Genomic DNA, 22,218 nt, shown 5'->3' with positions numbered 1-22,218 from the left:
TTCTGTTTTTATGAAATTTAATGTACATTTATTCTTTATTCATTAACTTTTGTGGACCTATTCCTGTTCATTGGGATGCACCTGTTAAACAATAACTGTGATGGGGGTGTAACAGCCACTTCTGACAGCTTTTTCAACTCTGATCTTACTTGATTTCTTTTTCTCCTTCACAAGCCTAATTTATTGGCACTGATAACTGTCATGCATTATTCTGTATCATGTATGAAGGCCCAAATGAATAGGTCTTGGCAAAATGAGTGTGCGTCACCACTCTGGGATTTGATGGTCGATAACACGACAAAGACAGAAGCAGGATATTGACCTCTGAGAATTCAACAGACCCTTTCTATAGACCTTTGTTCTGTGGTACTTGATCCATTTGACAAGTTGCAGCTATTTTAAGATGGATGCTGATATCACTGGTGTAGTTTATCTGTGATGCTGCAGCAGCCGCACAATGTAAGTGAGTTAAATAAAAAATCAGATTTGCAGTTCACTTATTATTTCTTTTATCTTTGACTTTCTAACTGTTTTGATGAAAAGTAGTTCTTAAATGTTACCTCATCATTAAAGGTTACAACGAAAAGTCATGTGTTGATGCCCATGGAAATATAGCACTTATTAATTTAATGGTTTCAGATTTAAAAGGTGAAATCTTAGAGTATAGTGGTTGTATTAAAAATAGAAAAAAAATTTGTAGTAAATTTGGCACACATAGAGCATGGGCATCGAATAGTTAAAAAGAAAATATATTTGTAATGACAATGCACTAGATTACACTCAGATTTTTGTCTAGTATAATAAGGTTGGGTCCCACTGGAGGACAGATTAAGACCGCTGCACTTATACCAATTATCCACTAGATGGACTCCTTTAGTCACGTGGGCTATGTTCAAATAGCCGTGTTCGTAAACATGACTCAATCTGTGATTGTGCATGTACAAATTGTGTGAAAGGTTAAGTTTCCTCATAGAAAAGGAATCATCTTGTGTTTCATGAGCTTAGACCTTAAAACAGCGCAGTGTTTGGAGCTCACCCTGCCCGCGGGCGCACGTGTGCTGATTGTCTCGTGGCGAGGCTCAGTGCGCTGGACACTTTGGAGAGGTAAGGAAACTTTACCTTTACACTTCTTGAACATTTTTGCCTTTTTTCATGTACCACTGAAGTAGACAGAGCTAAAAGTCCATCATTAGAATAAATAAATAACTTATATACATGTATTAAATGTTGGTAACTAAGTAAAAAGTGGTTTTCCATTTACACACGGAGATGTGTTTTCATTCACACATGTTAAACACACAAACCTTCTTCTCTCAAACAAACACTCCACCTTGTGATGTCATGTAATACAAGAAGTGCTCCACTGTACTTTTAAACCCCATACACCTTTACTATAATGATTTGGATTTCAGCCCTGGAATTTCCCCATCTCCACTGAACAAAAGGTAAAATGTAAAATTGTTCACTTAAAAACTATTGCTTCATTCATGAGATCATAAGGTGGAACAGAGCATTTTGACCTTTACTGACAAACTAATAGGGTTACTCAAACATGTGTGAATGAAACAAAACGCAACTAGTGCATGACCCAATTTTGCGTAATATAGGACATTTAAATTGGTTTAATATAACATATGATGATACAACATGACATAACAACTAAACGTTTGATTATAGTAGTTTATGATATTGTTCCTAGGCCTGTCCCAATAAGACATTTTGAAGTATGAAAACAAAAAAAACAAAAACTAAAATGTACAATAACGTTAAATATGAGTGGCAATAAAAAATAATTTATAGGTACAAACTGCTAATATTTAATGACTCATGAAAGTTATTTATTTAACCCTCTACAGCTCATTTGATCTTGGTACAGAAAAACAAAGGAAAACACTACATCTGGTAAACAAACTGTACCCACAATAAATATTGACTCCCCCCAAAAGTTAATGTTCCTATAATTTAACTCAATATATTAGTTATCGTGACAGGCCAAATTCCCCCTTCCTCATTCTTGCGCATCTCATACACACCATTTCTTTATCTGATCAGCTGTAATGTAAAGCTGTCATAGAAGAGTCAGTCGGTGAGCTGATATAGAAGCGCTCAATAAAAGATGACAAGCAGCTCAACAGTCAGGAGCTCAAAGTTCACCTGTCGTGTTGCGCAACATGTGGAAACAAAGTGAGCATGCTCTATGATCGTGTGGACAGACTGATCTAGTACTCTGAGCAAATGGCAGGATAAAATGACCAAATAGGACTGTCAGAATTATATAAGGGTATTTATTATTATTTACTTTTTGATCTTAGTGGGTTCATTTATTGTGTTTTATTTACTGTAGACAACTCAATAATGGATTACGCTTCAAAATACATCAGCCTTCTTGCACCTTCATCTCTTTCCAAGTAAGAAACTGTCATTTATACAGCCTAATGGACCAATACTGTCAGAGCTAAATATTTTTTTTCTACTTGTGATCAGGAGTTTGACAGTTCCCCCGCGGCCTAAACCATTCAGGGTGACCAACGCGGACCGCAGTACGAAGAAGGGTCTCACCGCACACGGGCTGGAGGACCTGCTTCACAAGGTGACAGAAGTAGAGAGAGGGAAAGGACTGTTAAACCATGTTAGGATGTTGGTACCTCCTCAAAAACGTACCCAGAGTTGTATTTTGTTTCATTCACACGTTTGAGTAATCCTTTATTATTAATCTTTCTACATCTCCAAGGCTCAAAATGCTCTGTTCCACCTTGTGATGTCATGAAGCAGTAGTTTTCAGTTTGTTCATCACAGAGTATTGCCACATGATATCACAAAGTGGCTAGAGAGAAGAACATGTATGAATGAAACGAAAACACAACTCCAGGTGTGTTTTTGACGAGGAAACATTATAACATGGATCAGAAAATAGTGGACTTTAAGCTGTTGTTTTGTTCAGCTGGTGACCACAGGCTACATATGCTTGGTGCAGGTCAAAGAGTCGCTGGCCATGTCATATGAGAGTACGCTGGTGCTGGACGAAGATGGGACAGAAATCGACACAGAAGATTTCTTTCAGACTTTGCCTGTAAACACTGTTTTCATGATTTTGGACAAAGGACAGAAGTGGAGCCCACTTTTGGTGAGTGTGTTTCTGACTTTTTGCCACCAGGTGGAGTCAGTGCTTAGATTAGGTTTGTAAATTGTGTAGTTCATTGTCTTGAGGGGCTTGCTTTGTTTGATCACTTAATAACAATACTGGCCACAGAAAATACTGCTGTTTTGCTTTCATGATTACAGAGGAAAGAACTTTTTCATATCCATATAAAATGATACATGTACAGAAATCCTTTGGTTACTGTCTCATCACCAATGACACAAGTAGACCAGGTAGCTCCCACTTTTTTCCTCCGGGGAGCTAACTTTACAAAATGAAAATGTCAGAGAGCTAGTCTGAGGGGTTACAAGTAATTGAGTATAGGAAAGAGCCACGGTGAGACTTAAATCAGGTACAGTCTGATACCTATAAAACCTAAACCATTATCCATTTATTAGTGTACAAAGTTATGCATCAAAATAATACATGTACAATGGTATTAGGCATTTAAATGATCAAATTTGACTTATTCAGGACAATACATGTAATTCAGAAATCCCTTGATGAGCTACTAGAACAGGGGTGGAGAGCTACCAGTAGCTCCAACTACAGGTTGGAGACCCCTGATGTAGACAATAGTAATAGTCAGTCTAGTCTCTTTTGGCAGTTCTGTTGCTTCTGTTAAAGATGTTCCTCCTTGTCCCGTTTTTGTCTCTACAGAGCAGCCCCCGGGATCAGCTGAGAAAGTGTGAGCAGGACCGGACAGATGTGGCAAAAATCACATTAGACCTCTACAAGAACAACCCCAAAGACTTCATTGGCTGTTTGAATGTAAAGGCCACTTTGTATGGGGCCTATTCTGTCTCCTATGATCTACGCTGCCATGCTGCTAAAAAACTATTAAAGTGAGTATACTGTCTTTTGTATGCATTCTGCTCCACACTCTTCCTCTGATTGAATGCATTTGTAAAGTGGCACCAAACTGCAGGTTAGAACTGAGATGGGCTGTTCAGAGATAACAATAAAGGTTGATTATAGTGGGATTAATTTTGGCATGTTATGTAATCCCTGCTGTTTATTTTGAGTGCATGATCAGGATTAAATGCCTGTTGTTATATCTTTCATATTTGACTCTCTGTATGGCCAAAATCCACTAAAATAAGAAAAAAAATTACGGTCTTAACAGATTTTCATGTAAACCACGTAATGATAATGTTTGTGTGCTTTACTGTAGCCGCCTCCTTGTGTTTCAGAGAGGCGTTGCGCTGGACGGTCTTCTCCATGCAGGCCACGGGGCACCTCCTGCTAGGCTCGTCCTGCTACATTGAGCAGCTGCTGGAGGATGAGGGGAAGATGAGCCTTATGCTGCCCTCTGACAGCATGGTCAAACACTTACAGGGCATGCTGCTGAGACGGCCATTCTACTGACCATGGACTCTAAAGACACCTGCGCCCACATAACCTGCTCACACAAGGACACTTTTCTTTTACTCCTCTTGTTACATGTTAAATAAATGATAAACATTTGTTATTTTCAATGGCTTGTGTTGTTGCTACAATAAAAAACATGTTTTATAAGTCGAGTATGAGAGCAGTATTGGATGTACATTTTGCTCCTGTTACAGTGTATATGGAGCCTGCCTGGCTATAGAATAATTGGCAACAGGTCCAGCTGTCTCTCCCACGCGTTCCTAATTGTCCCCTGGCCTGCGCTGATCTGTCAGCTGCAGACTGCCTCTGCTCTACAAAACCAAAGAGACCAAGAGCCAGCTGCACTGGGGCAGAGGGGAGAGCACATCATCATGACAGAGATGACTTCATCTGGCTTCATCACTTTTGCAGGAGGAGGCAGCTAAAAGACTTTAAATTGTGCTTTGATCCTTTTCCAAATAAAATGATTTGCCTGCTTTGCCCCCTGTACTGGTCACTAGCCTGCAGCTGCATATGAACCATAACTGAGCTTAGCATGTTGCATTGTGTATGAGTAGAACCCTATTAAAAAAGTTACACCACCAAATTCTGTTCAATGAAACACCTGTTCTTTTTTCGAAAGTACTTTTTTAGGGAAAACAAAAAACGCGTGTGTAGGTTCCTTTAAAATTAAGGCTACACAAGAACTTCAGCTGTATGAAGCCAGTTCAGGTTTAATGGTCGCTGTGTTACTAGCGCCTTGATTAGACTGATGTGGTTACTTCCCTCTCAGAGCTCCCTCCACAACGCGCGGAGCTGCGCCTCACAGATGCTCACTGTGGACTGAGCCCGTCCCACCGCACGGAGCTGCAGTTGCGCTTCGACTGAAGATTTTCAGCTCAGCATGTGTTCGGCTGTAGCGCGCACTGATCATCGGGTTACCACACGCACATGTTGCCCAAATGGGTTTCTACGTCCTGCGTTAAAGGTAAGAAGTATTTTGTACTCATGGTCTGTTTTCATTTTAGTTGCCTTTAACATTTTGTTACAAAAACGTACTATCTATCTTGAACAATTTACTTTTTACGCATACCCTAAGTAATAAAATATTAAAGCAGGCTTTCCTACTTGTTGCTCTTTCTTTGAATTGTTCTGTTGTAGCCTACGTATTCTTTGCACAGCGGTTCTGCTGTGTTTTAGCCTACTTTTAAATCCGACTATATTTTTTCTGAACCATCATTAACACATAAAATGGACTCAGTTCTTTTATTGGCGACCTCGGGCTGGATGTGGGAGTGGGAGCTTGACACAGAAGCGAGCTCAGAGCTTGTGCGTCTCCCACGCTCCTCCATGAGTTCTCGATGTGGTCTGTACATCAAAGTAAGCTTTCTTGGTGGTAGGTTTTCTGCCATAACGCTATCGTGTGCTAGTAACTGCCTCAAGGCAAACGTTTCGTCAAAAGTGAATTCATGACTGTTTTTTATTTATTTGAAATTGTCCATAGCGCTCGCCTTTTTTACACCTCTGGTTCTTGTGTGATGTGCGCTCCCTCGTTGTGAACATGAAAGAAATCGACTATCTTTCACGTTGGGTGTCATGTGTGTACCTGCCAACTTAACCAGATCAATGATTTGCGTCTAATCGTGTCCTCCTTCCACTAAGATACCTCATCATTTTTCATCTGCCCCAGCAGCATCTGTCATCTCAACCCTCTGTCACACTTGTACATTTATAATTCATTGTTCTCTGAGTCTCACTGAGAGCTTGGACACCTGTGTTCTATGATGTGCGAGATCTCAAACCTTCAGTTGGTGCACGGACATTTCCCTCTTCAGCAGTTGGCATACTAATACAGGCTAGATAATGCCCTGGTCCATTTTGGTCATTATCGTCATGACAGAATCAGTTTAACACATTAAGATTGACACTTGAAAAAACAAAACAAAAAAAAAACCTTAAGTGAGAAACTTTCTTCTGAGGAACACAATGACTATTGCCTATTGCCACCTGCTCTATGCTCTAATACGCACAATCACCTATAGTTTTCAAAGTAGCAATACTCCAAGGACAGGGCCTGTTTTTAATAATCCATGTAGGCTAAGAGTCTTACTGGGAGCCCAGGCACCTGGTCAAGGTGCTTGGGCTCAAGCGTGAAGGTAATTTCAAATGCAGACCAAATCTAATTCTCTAGAATGAAATCATTAAGGCATAAAGGTCATGTGTTATGACCAATTGTCTTATTAGTTGCCTTTAGCATTTTAGTAATAAACCCACATGGCAAAATATGAGCTGGACTCACCTATTGGTGCAGATGTAAACTTCACCCCCACAATAAGTAATAATAAGTAAGTAATAGTAACCACTGTTTGAGGACAGAGACCCTTGTTCAACAAAAGTATAGTTAATATATATTTAAAAAAAACAAAAAACAAAACTGAAAATGTACTGACAGGCAACTCTCAACTGGCCTTCTTGTGGCAGTTGGTTTGTATAAGTCGATGAGCTGTACAGTTGTGAAAACATTGTAATCAGGCAGAACCATCAGTTCAGGGTCTAAGTGGTCTGAAGATTGATTTAAATGCAAACACTTTTCTCCATCCCATTTGTGGGTAAAATGTATCTACGAGTGTATTGCAGCACTTAGTCTAGGCTGGTGAGGGCGGACAAAAGAGAAAACAAAATGTTAATGAAAAGCCACTAAGAATTTGCAAACCCTACAGTCTACTGTTGCCCACCTGTGTGTGTCTATATATAAAACACATGTTCAAATTCCTGAAGGATTTACTGTTTGGCCAAACATCACAGTATGCAGATTCATTTTGGACATGGTTTTGTTTAATGGTCTCTGGGGGACCCTGTTGCAGGTGTAAATGGTCCTGTTGTGTCTGCTTTTTGGGTGACGAGGGAGTAGGTGCAGATGACAGCTGAATGCCTCAATAGAGAGTGTAATTAGTGCGCTGGTTTTATTGTGGGCCATGCAGTGTCTTTACTCTTCATGTTCATGACAGTCACTGCAGATTTTGCTCCTGCTGAGGCGTGTTTCCCACATCTTTCAAAGCTGTTCTTTGTGGCACCGCTGTCAAGACTCTGAAGCTTCCCTTTTACAGAAAAAAAATTAAGGACACATAAAAATGTAGTCTGCATAAGAATATTCCCTGGGAGCATAATACAAGTAATTGTGATTCTGATTATGGATATGAGGTCAATAAAAGAAAGCATCTGAAGATTCTTTTGTGCAATAAGGCTGGAGTTTATCGCCTTGAGACACAGCAACAACTGTGCACAGTATCCTGAGTATCCTTGTGTACCGACCTCCAGTTGGTGGGTGATAACTTAAGGCCTTGGCAAATATGTGGTCCTGATTGTGCTGAAAAACGCAAAAGATTAAACGGCTTGACTGGATCACTTTCTTCTTTGCTGTATTATTATTATGTTGTTTTATAATATGTTTGTTTCATTATTGGTTCTGACAAATTTTGAATTTCCCTTGGGATCAATAAACTGTCAGTCAGTCTGTCTGTCTGTCTGTCTATTCATACATTCACTTTTGAGGGCTTGGTTTCAGTACACATTTTTAATACCTAATGTCAACTGGCTACACATGAATTCTGTACCTGATTTTCCCCATGTCTTTCATCAAAGTTTGTCCCAGTACAAATACAGAATATTGTGTAAACAGCTCTTGGGATAAAAATAAGTCCACTTTGTACTGTCTGCATCTTATTATAAAGGGTTTTTTATTGTCTGATAATTAGGAATTGCACTGATAGCCAGATAGTTGTTGTTGGCATTACTGTGATGATAAAACTCTGCTCTGTCCTCTAAAACATGTGAAAAGAGCTTATAAACTAATTTCTGTTAATAATTAGGATGCGAGGTAAGTGAGGGCTAACTTTAGACCAACTTAAAATGAAGTAGTTCTGTTTTTCAAGTTTCAAGACTGTAAAAATCAGGTACAGCACCTTTAGGTTCACTTTGATCAGAAGCAGAAGAAGCCACCAAATCTTTCACATATTTTTACAACTTTGTATAGTCATAGTTTAATACACTGAGACATATTGAGATCATGATTCTCAACCTCCTAAGCCTTACATTTAAATAGCTCTTTTATGCCTATTTGAGCTCTTTTCTTTGCCCCTATACTGGTTTCTCACGTTGTATCATTTTGACAGCCTGTTAAATCAGCCAGTCTCAGAGGAGCTGCAGGTTAGCGTTCTGCCATTCATCTGTTCTCATCTTGGGGCTGGTGCTACGCGGGGAACTCTGATGTGGCAGTGTAGCTGTTCAATTATGAATGCCACCAGTCTCTTGTCACACTCCCCTGACTTCCCAATCGGAGGGAAAACGCTTTGAAGAAATGAAATGACATAATGTTACAAAGATACAGAAGTGTGAATTAGCATAGCAACACAGAGTCCTTTAGATCTGGGTATCAAAGTTATAACTGTAATTCCTGACAGGGATTCACTAGTACACAATGAAGGCGGCAACAACTTTTTTTATGATTCTTTATAGTAATTTATTACTATAAATTACTATTATATACCCATACCATGCTGCCTGAATAGAGTTTTCATCTTCATCAAACTATGTGGAATCCTTTCATTGTCAGTCAAGTTTATTCCTTAAAGGTCCTCTGTTACACAAAATAGACTCTTGTGAGCTTTAAGCCATGTTATAATGTTGTTATAATGTTGTTACCTCATCAAAAACATACCTGGAGTTGTGTTTTGTTTCATTCATACCTGTTAGTCTGTCCACATCTTCAAAGCTCATCATGCTCTGTACCACCTTGTGATGTCATGAAGTGGTAGTTTTCATGTTAACAGCTCCTTTTACCTTTATTTCAGTGGAGATTGGCAATTCCAGGGCTGAAATCATCCAAATGGTTCTAGTTAAGGTGTATGGAGTTCAAAAAACACAGGGGGGAAGTTCTTGTATTACCAGATGACATCACAATGTGGAACAGAGTGTGAGTAAAAACCTCAGCCTAAATACGCAGGGTTTGTGTGTTAAACATGAATGAAACAAAACTCCAGTTATCTTTGTGATGAGGAAACAACATTATAACAGATTAAAAAACAGAAAAATATGGTCCCTTTAAAATTTAAATGTACATCATGTAACTTTTGTAACAGATTGTCTGCCATGCACCTTCTCGTCTCCATGGGGATGTTATTGCTTTGTACTGAATGTTTCATAGTATGGCTATCAAAATGAATGGATCTATCTGGTATGTATTTGATTACTGGTGTTTTTCTACATCGAAAATATCTGAGAAAACATGACTTCTTACTGTGAGGTTGGTCACCTCTTCACAGTTCTGACCTATAACTTGGCCTGGTGGTGCATATTATAAATAAAATAAAATAACTTTATTCCCCCTCATCCCATCATCAGACCACTGAATCTGATATTTCTCCTTGAAGAATTCTTGTGTATAAAACTCTGTCTTCTTCCAATATTCACGTGTCTTGTAGCTTTTTGAAATTATCTGCTCATGTGTTTTTTCTCATTAGTAAGGCCACTTTCTAACACATTGTCAAAGGGAGTGTATGACAGTGGTGCTAACTCTAATTAAAGATATCTCTCTTTTAACGTCTGTCTCAGTTTAATTTGGCTCAATTTACTGTTGCCTTCGCAAATCTACAAATTGGCTGCCAACAGTCATCTTTGCAGTCCCTGTGGCATCCTTCCCTTTGTACTTCCTCAGAGATAAAATCTTCACTTTAAACCGTAGATTTTCTTTTGGGCTATGTCTAGAACACTTCCACTTCCAGTCTACGTATGAAAATACATTTCTTATCACAAAATCTTTTTTTCCCCTCAACAGTGCTCATTCATTGCCATTTCTTTCTAACAAGTGGTGAAGTGAGTGTGATTACAATTCAGAGTCAAGCAAAACACCCACAGAGATAATTAGCAAAAAACACGGTAAAAAGTAAACAAAACATCCATTTACAACTCGATAAGCTGCTGGTTCTTCACTGTGATGTACGTTTATAACAAAGTGTCAAAATACAAAGTTTAGTATTTCACATGCTAAATTCTCCACTGGTTCAACATTAGACTAACTGAATTCTATGATGTGTGATGATCATAACGGTGTTGACACAAATGCATCGTCATACTCTCATATAAACCCCTGTACAGCATTGGACTTAAAGATAATAACATGTTCAATAAAATATTAGCAGCATTTTCAATCTATAAAAATCATAAGGCATAAACATTATCTGTAAATAAATTCATTTTTGGGCATTGATAAAAGTCTCATCTAACCAAACATTAGATTGAAACATTTTCAAAATCTAATCTACTGTAGATACAGTACAGCTTCCACGTTGATTCGCCTATAGTTAGTTAGTTAGTCATAGCAAAGGCATTTGATAGGCTTATATGTTCAGCATTTTTTACCCTAGCTACAAAAGATGCAGTCTTCTGCATCTTCTCACTTAAATCATCCCAGTGTTCTCAGCTGGGGCCACGGAAGTCTACTGGGGGCAAAAGAACCAGGAAACCAGTGGCCACAGATGAGACACAGGAGTGGAAAAGCTTTCTCTCTAGAGACCACTTGTTTACCAGTGCTGCATGTCACATCTCTACTCTAGTTCTATATTTTTCATGTTGACATGACCTGGATATATATAATACCTACCTATAACAAGAACAGAACAAGTTCATTTTAAACTGTTTACAGTGGTCCAAAGTTACTCCTCATTTTCCCTAACCTGGCTCACTCCAGATTGATGTCTAGCACTCTGGATTGAGTTCTACAAATTTATCAGTCTGGAATGGCTCTTGATGAAAGCAATCAGGAAAATGCGGAACGCCATGACGATTATTTCAATCTGATTGGTCGAAACGTCATAATAGCGGAACAAGCCAAAATATCAAACTTTTGTTACATCCAGTTGACAGAAAACCATAGACATTTCCCCCCATTTTTCCACAAATGTACAAAGTGCCTTTGCACATTTTTTCAACAAAATTGTCTGTATTTTCGCTGAAAAGGCTGAAGGACGTCTGTCAGTGTCACCATAATTGTTTTGATTCTGTTTCTACACAGACTGCTTCTCCAGTGAATTTTAGCCTTACAGCGTGAGTATGTCAAGATATGTTATTAGGGTTTTTTTTTCAGACAAAGAGTTTGTTTTCATACCTGACAGTTTCGACTGCTCACTAGTGGTCTTCCTCAGAGTGGTCACGTGATGCTGCTGTGACGTGTCCCGTCAGCTGATTTAAACAGGTTTTGGCGAATGTCCTCCTACCGGTGGAGGCAGGACGACAGCTCCATCTGCAGTTTGACTTCCTCAGGACAGTATCCCAGGTGTGTGAGTACTCTCACACACCTGGGATCGTCCTGCCTCCACCGGTAGGAAGACAGCACCAAAACCTGTTTAAATCTGCTAACTGGACACGTCACAGCAACATTACGTGACCACTCTGAGGAAGACCACCAGTGAGCAGTTGAAACTGTCATGTATGAAAACAAACTCTTGGTCTAAAAAATAACTTAATAACATGAATTATCGGAAGACCAAATGAACCTCATTGGACTGTATGTCAAGATAGATTCTTGTAAGTTTGTGAACAAATATTGCCAGACCACATCTCTGTGTGGAAGGTTTCATTTTCCTAACGGATAGAAACTTAATTATTTAACGCAATGAGTTTATAAGCACTTTTCCCAACTTTCAGAGGGCAGGGTGGAGCTATTCTGTCACGATAATGCTGCCAAATATTAGCATGCTAACAGCACACTTCCTGGTTTTCGGATGATGAAATGATTTTACAATATATCTACAGCCTATTGGGCAAAACAAATCTTCCTTGTGTTCCTTGTGGTCTGAAACAACATTACTAATGGTTCCTAGAATGGCATTGACCATTTCCCATTCCCAAAAAACACAATCTTCATATGGCAGAATCTTAGGAATTTACACAGCAAAGTATGTAGTGGTGCATGGAGCAGTCATTAATCTTGGGGGCTTTCCATTTCTGTCCATACTTCCTTTTTTGTTTACAAAGCCCAGAGAGAACAGGAACACATGAAAGTCACCAGACAGGCAGTTGTTATGGGAATTCTCAGCCGTCATTTGTACTACATCATCCGTCTAGGAAATGATGCACAACTTTACTTTACAACTAAATGTATGTTTTTGTTCTGATATACACTTGACGGGGTGTTACTGCTGTCATCCAAGAAGTCTGTACACAGCGCATCACCTCTGGGCTCATTAATCCCAATACCCTTCCGCTGCTGTTGCCATGGAAACAAGAGAAACAAGGAACCAAACAAGCCCTGATCTTCTACAAAGTTTGGTGAAAAGTCAAGTTGTGCTGATGAGCTGTGAACTTACTACTGATGTATTGGCTGGTTATTGAGAAATTTAGACAGAATTAAGCGTGATTGTTGTTCAATTGATTTTGAGCAAGTGCAATCAGTGGACACCTTCAAATCAATGAGCAACAGTAGTGCTTTAGGCCCATTCAGTGCTTTTAATCTGGTGTCCGTAATTACCACAGAGAGTGACAGTGCCTGAACACATACGATACTAGCAAAGGATCTTAAAGTTGAGATACTGTACATTGACATATCAATTAATAACAATTTACACCACACAGGGCAATCAGCAGCATTTCGAATCTCAACTGGTGACTTTTCATGAACTGAGAGACTTAAATTCCAGATCTGAAAATGAAAAAATACCCATATTTATTATGGCATTCAGGAAAAGAATACAAGAAAGCCTCTCAATCTATAGCTTTGTTCAGAAAGTCACATCAAACGCGTCTAGACCTCTAATTGAGGGCAGAAAAATGCTTGAAACTTAGACTTAGACAAACGTTATTGATCTACAAGGGAAACTATTTTGACACAATAGCTCACACATCACAATGTATTATAATAACAAAGAGCAAAAATGTAAATGGTAATGATAAATTCTAAAGAAGCAGGAAAAATAACAAAAGACTGGTGTCAAATAAAGCATGATTATATAAATGTATATGAACAAGTAAATATAAAATATAGAAATATAGCTACATATAAGAGGTCGTAAGGAAAAACATTGCAAAGATGATATAATGATTGACATGACATAGGGTTATCTGTTACATAAGGGTGAGTAGTTGTGCAGTTTTATAGAGTATGGTATGAATGTATACCTGTATCAAAACAGGTTGATGTGCAGCCAATTTTGACAAAATTCAGATTTTTCAATGCTCAGGGCATGAATGCTCAGTTTATTAACGTCACAATACCACTGTTCTGCTCTGAACACACTGTAAGGCTTTGTATTTTACTTGATTTTGGTATAGTGCATTAGACCGCAGTAAAGTAGATGGCATCTAGTGGTGTTATTTGAGAATACAACAGGGCCATGTTGGTCAATCTCATTATACATGGTAACTTTAAAGGAGACCTATTATGAAAAATCATATTTCTAGGCACCACTCAAGACACCATTGCTGCGACCATCCTGTTTTCACCATCATCATTACATGACGATGCTCTTTACTTACATTGTCTAATTAAAATTTTTTAATTGATGATATAGATCTGAATCCTTTTTGTTTTGTTTTTTAAACACATACCATGGTTTGGTCACAATCAAATCACAAAATCAAAACTGACTAAATACAAATACAAAATATATAAATTGTACAGACTATATGTTCATGAGTTCATTCAAGTAGTCATCACTGTTAAAATCTCATCCTTTGTCAGTGGAAACGTTGAATAAATAATGACTTTATTGCAGTTTCCATAGACACAGATCATAACCAATTTGTGCAAGTGGATGAATGTGTTTTACTGAGAGGCCTGTAGTGTTGCTTGCACCATTTAATTTGGTTATTGGCCTAAGTAGACTTTGAGAGACCTTAGTGATGGTGCTCTTTTGACAGCTTAAACACTGTACAGGGTAACAGACAGGTAAAAAGGTTACCAGAGACTCTGATAATAAACAGAGCAGGGCTGCACTGATGTATGTATAATGTAGCATGGACTATAGTAACTCTTACAACCACAGAAGGATATGACAGTGGAACTGCAGCACCACAAGTCTTCTACAATATTTGCCTGTAATACTAATTTTATTGTCTTATAATTGTGGCTGTGAGACGAGTACAGTATAAACAAACAACCTGGAGATATGTTGTTGGACATAAATAGTATTTGAGTATTCAAACATTCAGATATGTATCTCAAAATAATCACCCTCACCTTAACATTTGAGAACTTTAGATCTCTATCTCTGATCTGTCTGCTTTGTGTTCTTGTTTCCACAGCATTCTGTCCAAGCTCTTACTCATACTTGCATCATGGAGACTTGCCCTGGTGCATCACAGGATCACATCACCAAAGTGACAGGTGCAGTGTCTGAGCTCTGAGCTGCTCATGGAGACTGACAGCTACATATCCGGCCTGGCTACCACAGACTGGGTGGGGACGGTGGAGGTCCTCCAGCAGCAGGGAGAGGGTTCCACAGAGAGGCCTCCGTCCTGGTCTGAGCCATACTCACTGGGCTTTCAGGTTTCACTTACTGCCTTCCTCATGGTGGAGCTGGTCCTGGGCTTCAGCAGTAACCTGACAGTGCTGGTGCTCTACTGCTCCCAGTCCAACCTGGTGGACTCTGTGAGCAACATGGTGACAGTCAGTCTGCACGTGCTGGATGTGGCTGTGTGTGTGCTGTGCTTGCCTCTCACACTCATGGTTGTTCTGCTGCCACAAGGAACCAACCTGGCCACTCTGTGCTGTTTCCATGAGGCCTGTGTCACATTTGCCAGCATCGCTACAGCCATAAACATCCTGGTCATTAGCCTGGACCGCTATGATATCTCTGTAAGACCAGCCAACAGACTCCTCACTACTCGAAGAGCAGCACTGCTGCTGGCTGCAGTTTGGCTCATCTCTGTGGCTGTGTTTTTTATCCCTTTTTTTGAAATGCAGTGGATGATTGAGGAGGACAAGGATCTAGCCTTGTCATTATCTTATCCTGACACATCCAGCATGGATGTGCCTGCTTGGCAAAACAGGACTTCCTTGTGTGGTGGTGGGCAAGGCTATCACACAGGTCTTGCTATGTACCATCTTATCATACAAGTGCCCATCTTTTTCACCACAGTGGCAGTCATGCTTTTCACTTACTCTCGAATACTGAGAGCTTTGAACATACGCATTGGCTCTCACATGAAGAACCAGCGCTTCAGGAGATCCCACAGCAGGGGCCGTCCCATATGGCCAAAAAATGAGCAGAGTAAAAGAAAGGTGGGACAGAAACAGGTGGACAGTGAAGAGCTAGGGGAAGAACACTGCACCACCGATGGGACTAAACAGAACAGCCACCCCCCACTCATTGCCTCTCCATCGCCCACGCCCACAGCTACATCTCCTCCAGCGGTGTCCTCCACCACCCCGCTGGTGACCTCAGCTAAAGCTGCAGCTGCCCCTGTGGCAACCACAATGGGAGTCCAGGCTTCAGTATCAGCCATCATCGCCCTGCGGCGAGCAGTGAGGCGCCACCGAGATCGCAGAGAACGACAGAGACGTGTGTTCAAAATGTCCCTCATCATCATCATTACCTTTCTGGGCTGTTGGGCGCCGCTGTCTGTGACCAACCTACTGATCCTGGGCATTGGCCCCAGCCAGGCCCTGGTCAGCCTACGTCTGTGGTTCTTAGCTCTGGCCTATGGAACCACAGTGTCACACCCTTTACTCTACGCTTTCACCCGACAGAAACTGCGCCGAGCGCTTAGGTCAAAGGTTAAAAAGAGGGTAGTGTCATTGCTCCAAGTGGATCCTTCTCCAGGAGGAACTGTTATACACAACTCCTGGGTGGAAAACAGGAAAACCAGCCGGCAAGTGCGTCTGGAGGCGAGTGAAGGCACAGACCGCTGTCTAGCAGAAGCACTGTGAGCGCATGTAAGTTAGTACAACATGCAGTCACTGCTGTGCTCCTGTGTCACGCTCACTGGATGTTTAGCTCAGCAGAAAGACCACGCTCACACTGTCACGAAGGCAGAGGAAGCAGGATGCAGCCCTCTCTCTGAACAGCACTGTCCAACTGAGACAAATCATACTGTTGAGATGTGTTTACACATAAAGTCGTATGATGAAGAGTTCTTCTGGTGGAGTTTATGGCTCCAAAGAGTGTGTGTGCATCTACACTGATTCACCAAGGCTGCTTCAGAACATTCTCACATCTTGAGAGACTATACTTTAAAACTATGTATACTGTCCCTATACACCATAATAATGTAAGTGGTACAGTGTGTTTATATACAGAAAAGGCTCTGCTGAGACACTCCTTATATAATATTACACTGTTTATGAGCTCACATTTGTGAAGCCCATTGTGAAAACAATGTAACGTTGGTAAAGTGTTGGGCATGTATTATTTCACACAGCTTCTGTGTCAGTGGGCACACTCACCAACAATTTTGACTATTGTTAAAATGTAAAATGTAAAAATGTGAAGATTTTGCTAGCTGTAACACGTGAGTATCCAACGAACATATTTTGACAGTAAAAACCTTTTCACTGTAAAATGTACCATAAAATAAGCTAAATATTTTGTTGATTCTATGTTTGTTATTTTGATATTCTTTAATGTGTTCATGTTTTACAAAGGAAGCATATTTGAACCTCAGCAAAAAACTACAGGCTAGTTCCAGGACACTTGAGTCAAATTTGTATAACATGTAGCAGCAGCAGCAGCAGCACATTTGAGTCATTCACACAGGGATGTGATTAGCCTCTGTTTCCAGCACTAGTCACTATTCACATTTCGGTTAAGTAGACATACATTCACTTTGTAGGCTACAGCCTATAGTCTACAGTTCTGCACAAAACGCTTCTTTTAGCTTTTAGTGTTTAATGGAATGTTTATGGAATCACAATGAAGTGTTTTAAATGTCCACAAATAAAACAATGCTTATTACAGACATATTTTACCGAAATTATAAAGCTTTGATGGTTATTTCAGGTTCTTGATTAAAAAAAAAAAAGAAAAGAAAGAAAAAAAAAGAAAAGAAAAAAACGCGCTAAACGCGTTACAATGTGGGATTTGTGCCCCACTGATCACGCACATACTGTGGCTGTAGCTGTATTTTTCCATAAAGAACTTCAGTTAAGAGGAAACCTGCTGGGAGGAAAACAGCATGCGGACAAGCGGCATACTGTGCACATAACTCACATGATCTACTACCCCCTTACACGCCACGACACTGAAGTGAGTGCTTAACTAAAGGACATCGTGTCTACTTCAATAAGCATTATGCATTCATTAGTTTCATATTTGTATGGTTCCATTAACTTGATTTATTTTGCAGCTTTCTGCTACGACAATTAAAGCAGCCAATAATAAAGTGAGTAGGACGTGCTATTTGTGGCATTCACTGCTGACATGATACACTGTAAACTCCGCAGATATCCTGGGTGCACATTAATGTTTGGAGCACGCTTAGCACAGTTACTTGTGCTGCAGGTGGTCGTGCAAGGCCCCTCTCTGGTCAGTGAAATGTCCGGGGAAACTCGTTCTAAATGTGCAAGCCTAACATGCTGGTGGTGCTCTTGAGGCGTGGGCTTCTGTGTGGGCTGGAGGTACCTCAGACCTGTACGAAACCAAGAAGAAGGTCATTTATGTGGGATGAGGCCTGCAGGGCAAACTCGTTCAGCAGCACTCAAACCTGCGCGATAAGCCTACTCACATCTGTCCACGGACCTGTCTAATAAGCCTATTATTAGATTTTTGGTTATGTTTAGAACATAAGATGTTTCCTTTTGATTTTTTCCAGTCTAGTTCTATGAAAATATAAAATAAAGTGAAATAGTCGACTATAAGGAAAATACACAAAACATGACTACCACCTTCTGGGCATAATGTGCCATTACAGCCAACAGAGTATGGGAGCTTCCGGCCGAAATAGCTCAGTTGGGAGAGCGTTAGACTGAAGATCTAAAGGTCCCTGGTTCGATCCCGGGTTTCGGCAATGATGCTCCAAATATTTTGAACACAGAGTTACAGTAACTAGAGCATATGAAAACCGAAATATAATGTTGTAGCTTTTAGATAACAGCCTCCCCCAAATAAACCTTAACATAAGCCTCTCAGCAACTAAACTGACATAATTATTCGAAGTAATTTGATGGTTTAAATTAAGTGTTAAGATTTGTGTTAGACTGATGCCTTTGTAATCCTGCAGAATAAATAAATACATATCAGAGGCCATAGTGTTTAGTTTTCAGTGTTTATTCATAAATCAGTCAGTTATTCACTTTTAAACCTCTTGGCAATAACAATACATTCATTTCTCATAGCAGTGTAGACAATAAATCACACAAAATATCACATCTCATATCATACAAAATCTAAACATCTTTTATAAAACATTTAGACATTTTAAATATTTTAAATACAATTCTCTATTTCTTTAAACAGCAGACATGTCACTGAGAAATATGGGAACATAATAGACCTATTACTATATATTACCTTTTTTTCATTGCAGAAAATATCTTAATTTTACTAAACATTAATTAATACTTGTGCCACAGATTTGGGAGTGGGGTGCCTTACGCAAAAGCAATGATGACCTCAAGGCTCTGCTAAAAGATCTCTCTGAACTGAGTAGGTCTATGCCTATGCTATAGAATACTTTAAGAGGTAGAAACCTGTAGTGGCATTTTGGAGCATGCAAGCTTCTATATTCTAAGGGCACTTAAACAGAGTGAAGTTGCAATTTCATCTAGTCAAGATATGGTCTATATTACTTGTAATTTTACACCTAAGGCCTTATATAGGCCAAAGGTTAGCAGTAATATTGTTGGCTGTGTGTTATATATATGTGCTGGATGACAGTTGGGCACCTCATCATACACTGTGCTTTGCAACACAGCTACAGTGTGTGGAGACCTCTGTCCACTAGGGAGCACTATTGCATTTAAAGGAAAAATATTAGGCTATGCCAAATTACAAGTTAGTCAAGTTATTGCAAGTTTACTAATTTTGTTTTCAATGCAAAATATAGCATGCCTTGTGTTACGTGGCAGTTTGTATTGACTTTTCTTCTGGCTGAGATGTGGAAGACATATAGAGGACAAGTGCAACGTCTTCCACATGAAGTCACCTCACACTGAGCCATTGTTTCAAAATCTCACCAACCACTGCTGTATCTACACAAGCAAGACACGTTTCTACATAGATTTATATTTCCATACTGATGGTTGTATCTTGTACAGTATAATGAGCTCTAAGCCTTAACATCAGTGAATGCACTGGACAGGGAGGCCAAGACTTTTATATTGCACTGGAAGTATTAGGACAAGTCCACAAGTCAGTAATATTGAAATACTCCAGTGAGGCTGAGTCCAATTAAAGTCCAAATGAAGTGAAAGCCAAGTCCACTAGGGGATTGGTAAAAACTGGTACTTAAAATTTAGGACATAAAATTTCATCATTTTGAAGGGAGGTTCATAATAGACAGGATAAGAGGGAAAGGGAGCAAGCCTGATAGGACACTTCTGGTTTGTGCAAAGAGGAGACACACCACACACTCAAACAGACTATTTACAGACACAAAGCAAATGCCTCAAAAACAATGGCTTCACTAGATCAACTACCTCCACAAGCCAGAACATCATGCACAGTTTTACTAAGGCAACTTCAAAAACTGGAATGTATGTAACACTGGCATGGACACGCCCACCCAGACACAGGGGGCAGGTGGAGCAAGGCAACACGGCCAGTATCTATGACATTGTACCTTTAGACAAGAGTGTGTTTGTGTATTTGTGCTGTTCTATTTATCTGCTAATGCTACTGTTTTGATTGATCACAAGCAGAGATCCACTCACAGCCGTCACTATTTAAAATCACCCCTTCATATTTGTACATGCATATGTATATGACCAGATGTGGTGGATATGTTGAAACATTTCTCAAAATAAAGTATAAACCTACATTTCATTGAAGCTATAAATCAGTGTCCTCATGCTAAATGAAGCTGAAATAAAGTACATGAGGTTGTTGTTATTGATTAAATATTTCATTGTTATCAGAGGTCCACTGTGTAACTTTTCTGGTGGAAGGCCCGTCACCTACCTCTCTCCTTGAAGATATGGCCTGGAATTTTCCAAGGTATGACATTACACTTATTTATCTCTATGGAGACAGCAGGTGACACCAGCGACCTGGCCAGGTTGCATGTCTGAACTGTGGAGAGGCGAGCCCACTCACAGTAAATAAAGTCAATAAAGTCAGTATAAACCCAAGTTACTGGGTAAATTGCAAGATGGACACGTTTTAATGCCATCCCAGCACATTCCAGACAAAACGAAAGCATCTCCATGGAGACAAGCAGGTGGCGAACCCTCCTCCAGAAAAGTTGCACAGTGCACTTTTAAAGTTTTAGCAATGTATGACTTTTCAAACAGTCTCCCAGATCTCCTATTAGGATGGATGTTATGTGAATACAGTATACTTGTTTGGCTTTGTTACTTTCTTCTGTCTGCAAGAAGTTTATGGTTATTAACACTATTATAATGTGACTTTACGCTTAGTTGTAACAGTAGTTCCTTTTAGCAGTAGTTTTTTTTTTTTGGATGAAGACAGGCATTCAAAGTGCATGAAATCCACCCATCACGTTCATCCATGTAGTGATAGTAGTAGTGGTGGTCTGTTGAGTCCATGCAGGGTGTCTCCAAATGGAACTTGCTCGTGAGTTTGTGCGTCTGTGTCTCTCTTCGGTAACCTTTGACCTCTAGAAGATGCTCTGCCTCCTGTTTTTTCCACGGGCTGGAGGGAAATACAGAGATTAACAGCAGTGTTCAAACGCATCATGGTTATGTGTTATAAAGTAAGTTAAGTAAGTAAGTAAGTAACAGTGTTTGCAGACACACCACATCAGGAGCTAATTACTGCAAAATCATGACAGGTAAAAGCATTTGTTCTGTTTGTTACATACAGAGGAGGTAATTACAGCTAGACTCCTTAATTAAGCGGTAGACAGTTTATTGTCATTTAAATTCCCATGAAACTGCTCTGTTCTGGATTCTTTTAATGAGACATGCTGTCATCTTAAGCATAGCTAATTGGTCAAGTTAAAAAGCATTTTATCTTGACAAGTCTTTGGAAAGAATACATAATTTGAGTCATTAGATTAGGTCATATGAAAAATGAGGAGTTCGGTATATACGAGTAGAAATATTGTGGATTGTTGTGTAGCTGGTGCACCACCTAAAGGCTGGAACACAGAACTGCGATGGCCCGGGTCTTTCTGCAGTTGGATCTCTCTGAGGGAAAACACAGAAGCGGCTGGAACACACAAGAAAAAAAATAGTTTAAACACAGGTGGGGGAGTGCTAGTGGTGTTGTTTCAAAATTAATAATAACCAAGTAACTGTGCTGAGTCAAGCTTCAAAAGTATAGTTTGTTTTTTAGAATTGAGTGTAATTATTTCAAATGGAGGGCAGTGGCCTATATAACTCTATGGGCAATTTACTGTGCTTGAAAAACATATCCAAACTAATTATCCATGAATGTTGAACTCAATGATTATTTCTTAGCAACTGGCTCCACAAAGTTGCTATATTAAAGGTCCTACATTGCGCAAAATTGACTCTTTTGAGTTTTAATCCATGTTTGAATGTTGTTACCTCATCAAAAACATACCTACTGTGCTTTATTTCGTTCACACATGTTTGAGTCCTTTGTTATTAGTCT

General features: G+C 39.6%; 3 protein-coding genes and 1 non-coding gene across 4 annotated transcripts in view; 3 read left to right on the top strand and 1 right to left on the bottom strand.

Annotated features, from left to right (window-relative positions):
* Positions 1 to 867: 867 nt before the first annotated feature.
* On the top strand, positions 868 to 4,662 carry LOC110165798 (cell death activator CIDE-3-like). Its single transcript, XM_055160607.1, has 6 exons — positions 868 to 1,104; positions 2,345 to 2,408; positions 2,485 to 2,590; positions 2,975 to 3,124; positions 3,800 to 3,984; positions 4,333 to 4,662. Exons 1-6 carry the CDS (start codon positions 996 to 998, stop codon positions 4,505 to 4,507), a joined length of 789 nt encoding a protein of 262 aa, XP_055016582.1. The 5' UTR covers positions 868 to 995; the 3' UTR covers positions 4,508 to 4,662.
* Positions 4,663 to 5,462: 800 nt separating this feature from the next.
* LOC110165744 (G-protein coupled receptor 22-like) lies at positions 5,463 to 16,412 on the top strand. Its single transcript, XM_020930932.2, has 2 exons — positions 5,463 to 5,477; positions 14,786 to 16,412. Exon 2 carries the CDS (start codon positions 14,895 to 14,897, stop codon positions 16,410 to 16,412), a length of 1,518 nt encoding a protein of 505 aa, XP_020786591.1. The 5' UTR covers positions 5,463 to 5,477; positions 14,786 to 14,894.
* Positions 16,413 to 18,414: 2,002 nt separating this feature from the next.
* On the top strand, positions 18,415 to 18,487 carry trnaf-gaa (transfer RNA phenylalanine (anticodon GAA)). Its single transcript has one exon. It is a non-coding gene; the product is annotated as a tRNA-Phe (tRNA).
* A 1,143-nt stretch (positions 18,488 to 19,630) lies between these two features.
* The window catches only part of cdk18 (cyclin dependent kinase 18), a 46,588-nt gene continuing 44,000 nt past the window's right edge, over positions 19,631 to 22,218 (bottom strand). Inside the window, exons 15-16 of the mRNA XM_020930909.2 lie at positions 21,733 to 21,810; positions 19,631 to 21,291 (exon numbers count right to left, since the gene is read on the bottom strand). Coding sequence (XP_020786568.1) covers positions 21,257 to 21,291; positions 21,733 to 21,810 — 113 coding nt within the window. The 3' untranslated portion in view covers positions 19,631 to 21,256. The remainder of the gene's footprint in view (positions 21,292 to 21,732; positions 21,811 to 22,218) is intronic.

Source organism: Boleophthalmus pectinirostris, unplaced genomic scaffold (genome assembly GCF_026225935.1).
Source record: "Boleophthalmus pectinirostris isolate CB_2022bp ecotype Guang Dong unplaced genomic scaffold, ASM2622593v1 HiC_scaffold_3, whole genome shotgun sequence".
Lineage (NCBI taxonomy): Eukaryota > Metazoa > Chordata > Actinopteri > Gobiiformes > Gobiidae > Boleophthalmus > Boleophthalmus pectinirostris.
The sequence above is the reverse complement of the archived record's forward strand: the minus strand, read 5'-3'. Positions and strand labels throughout refer to the sequence as shown.

Bases quoted from the DNA above. Each gene is read 5' to 3' on its own strand.
- LOC110165798 (XM_055160607.1), top strand. From the start codon at position 996: ATGAGCTTAGACCTTAAAACAGCGCAGTGTTTGGAGCTCACCCTGCCC. The intron at 2,591-2,974 runs GTGACAGAAGTA...TGCTTGGTGCAG, and splicing joins TGGAGGACCTGCTTCACAAG to GTCAAAGAGTCGCTGGCCAT. The intron at 3,985-4,332 runs GTGAGTATACTG...CTTGTGTTTCAG, and splicing joins GCTGCTAAAAAACTATTAAA to AGAGGCGTTGCGCTGGACGG.
- LOC110165744 (XM_020930932.2), top strand. From the start codon at position 14,895: ATGGAGACTGACAGCTACATATCCGGCCTGGCTACCACAGACTGGGTG.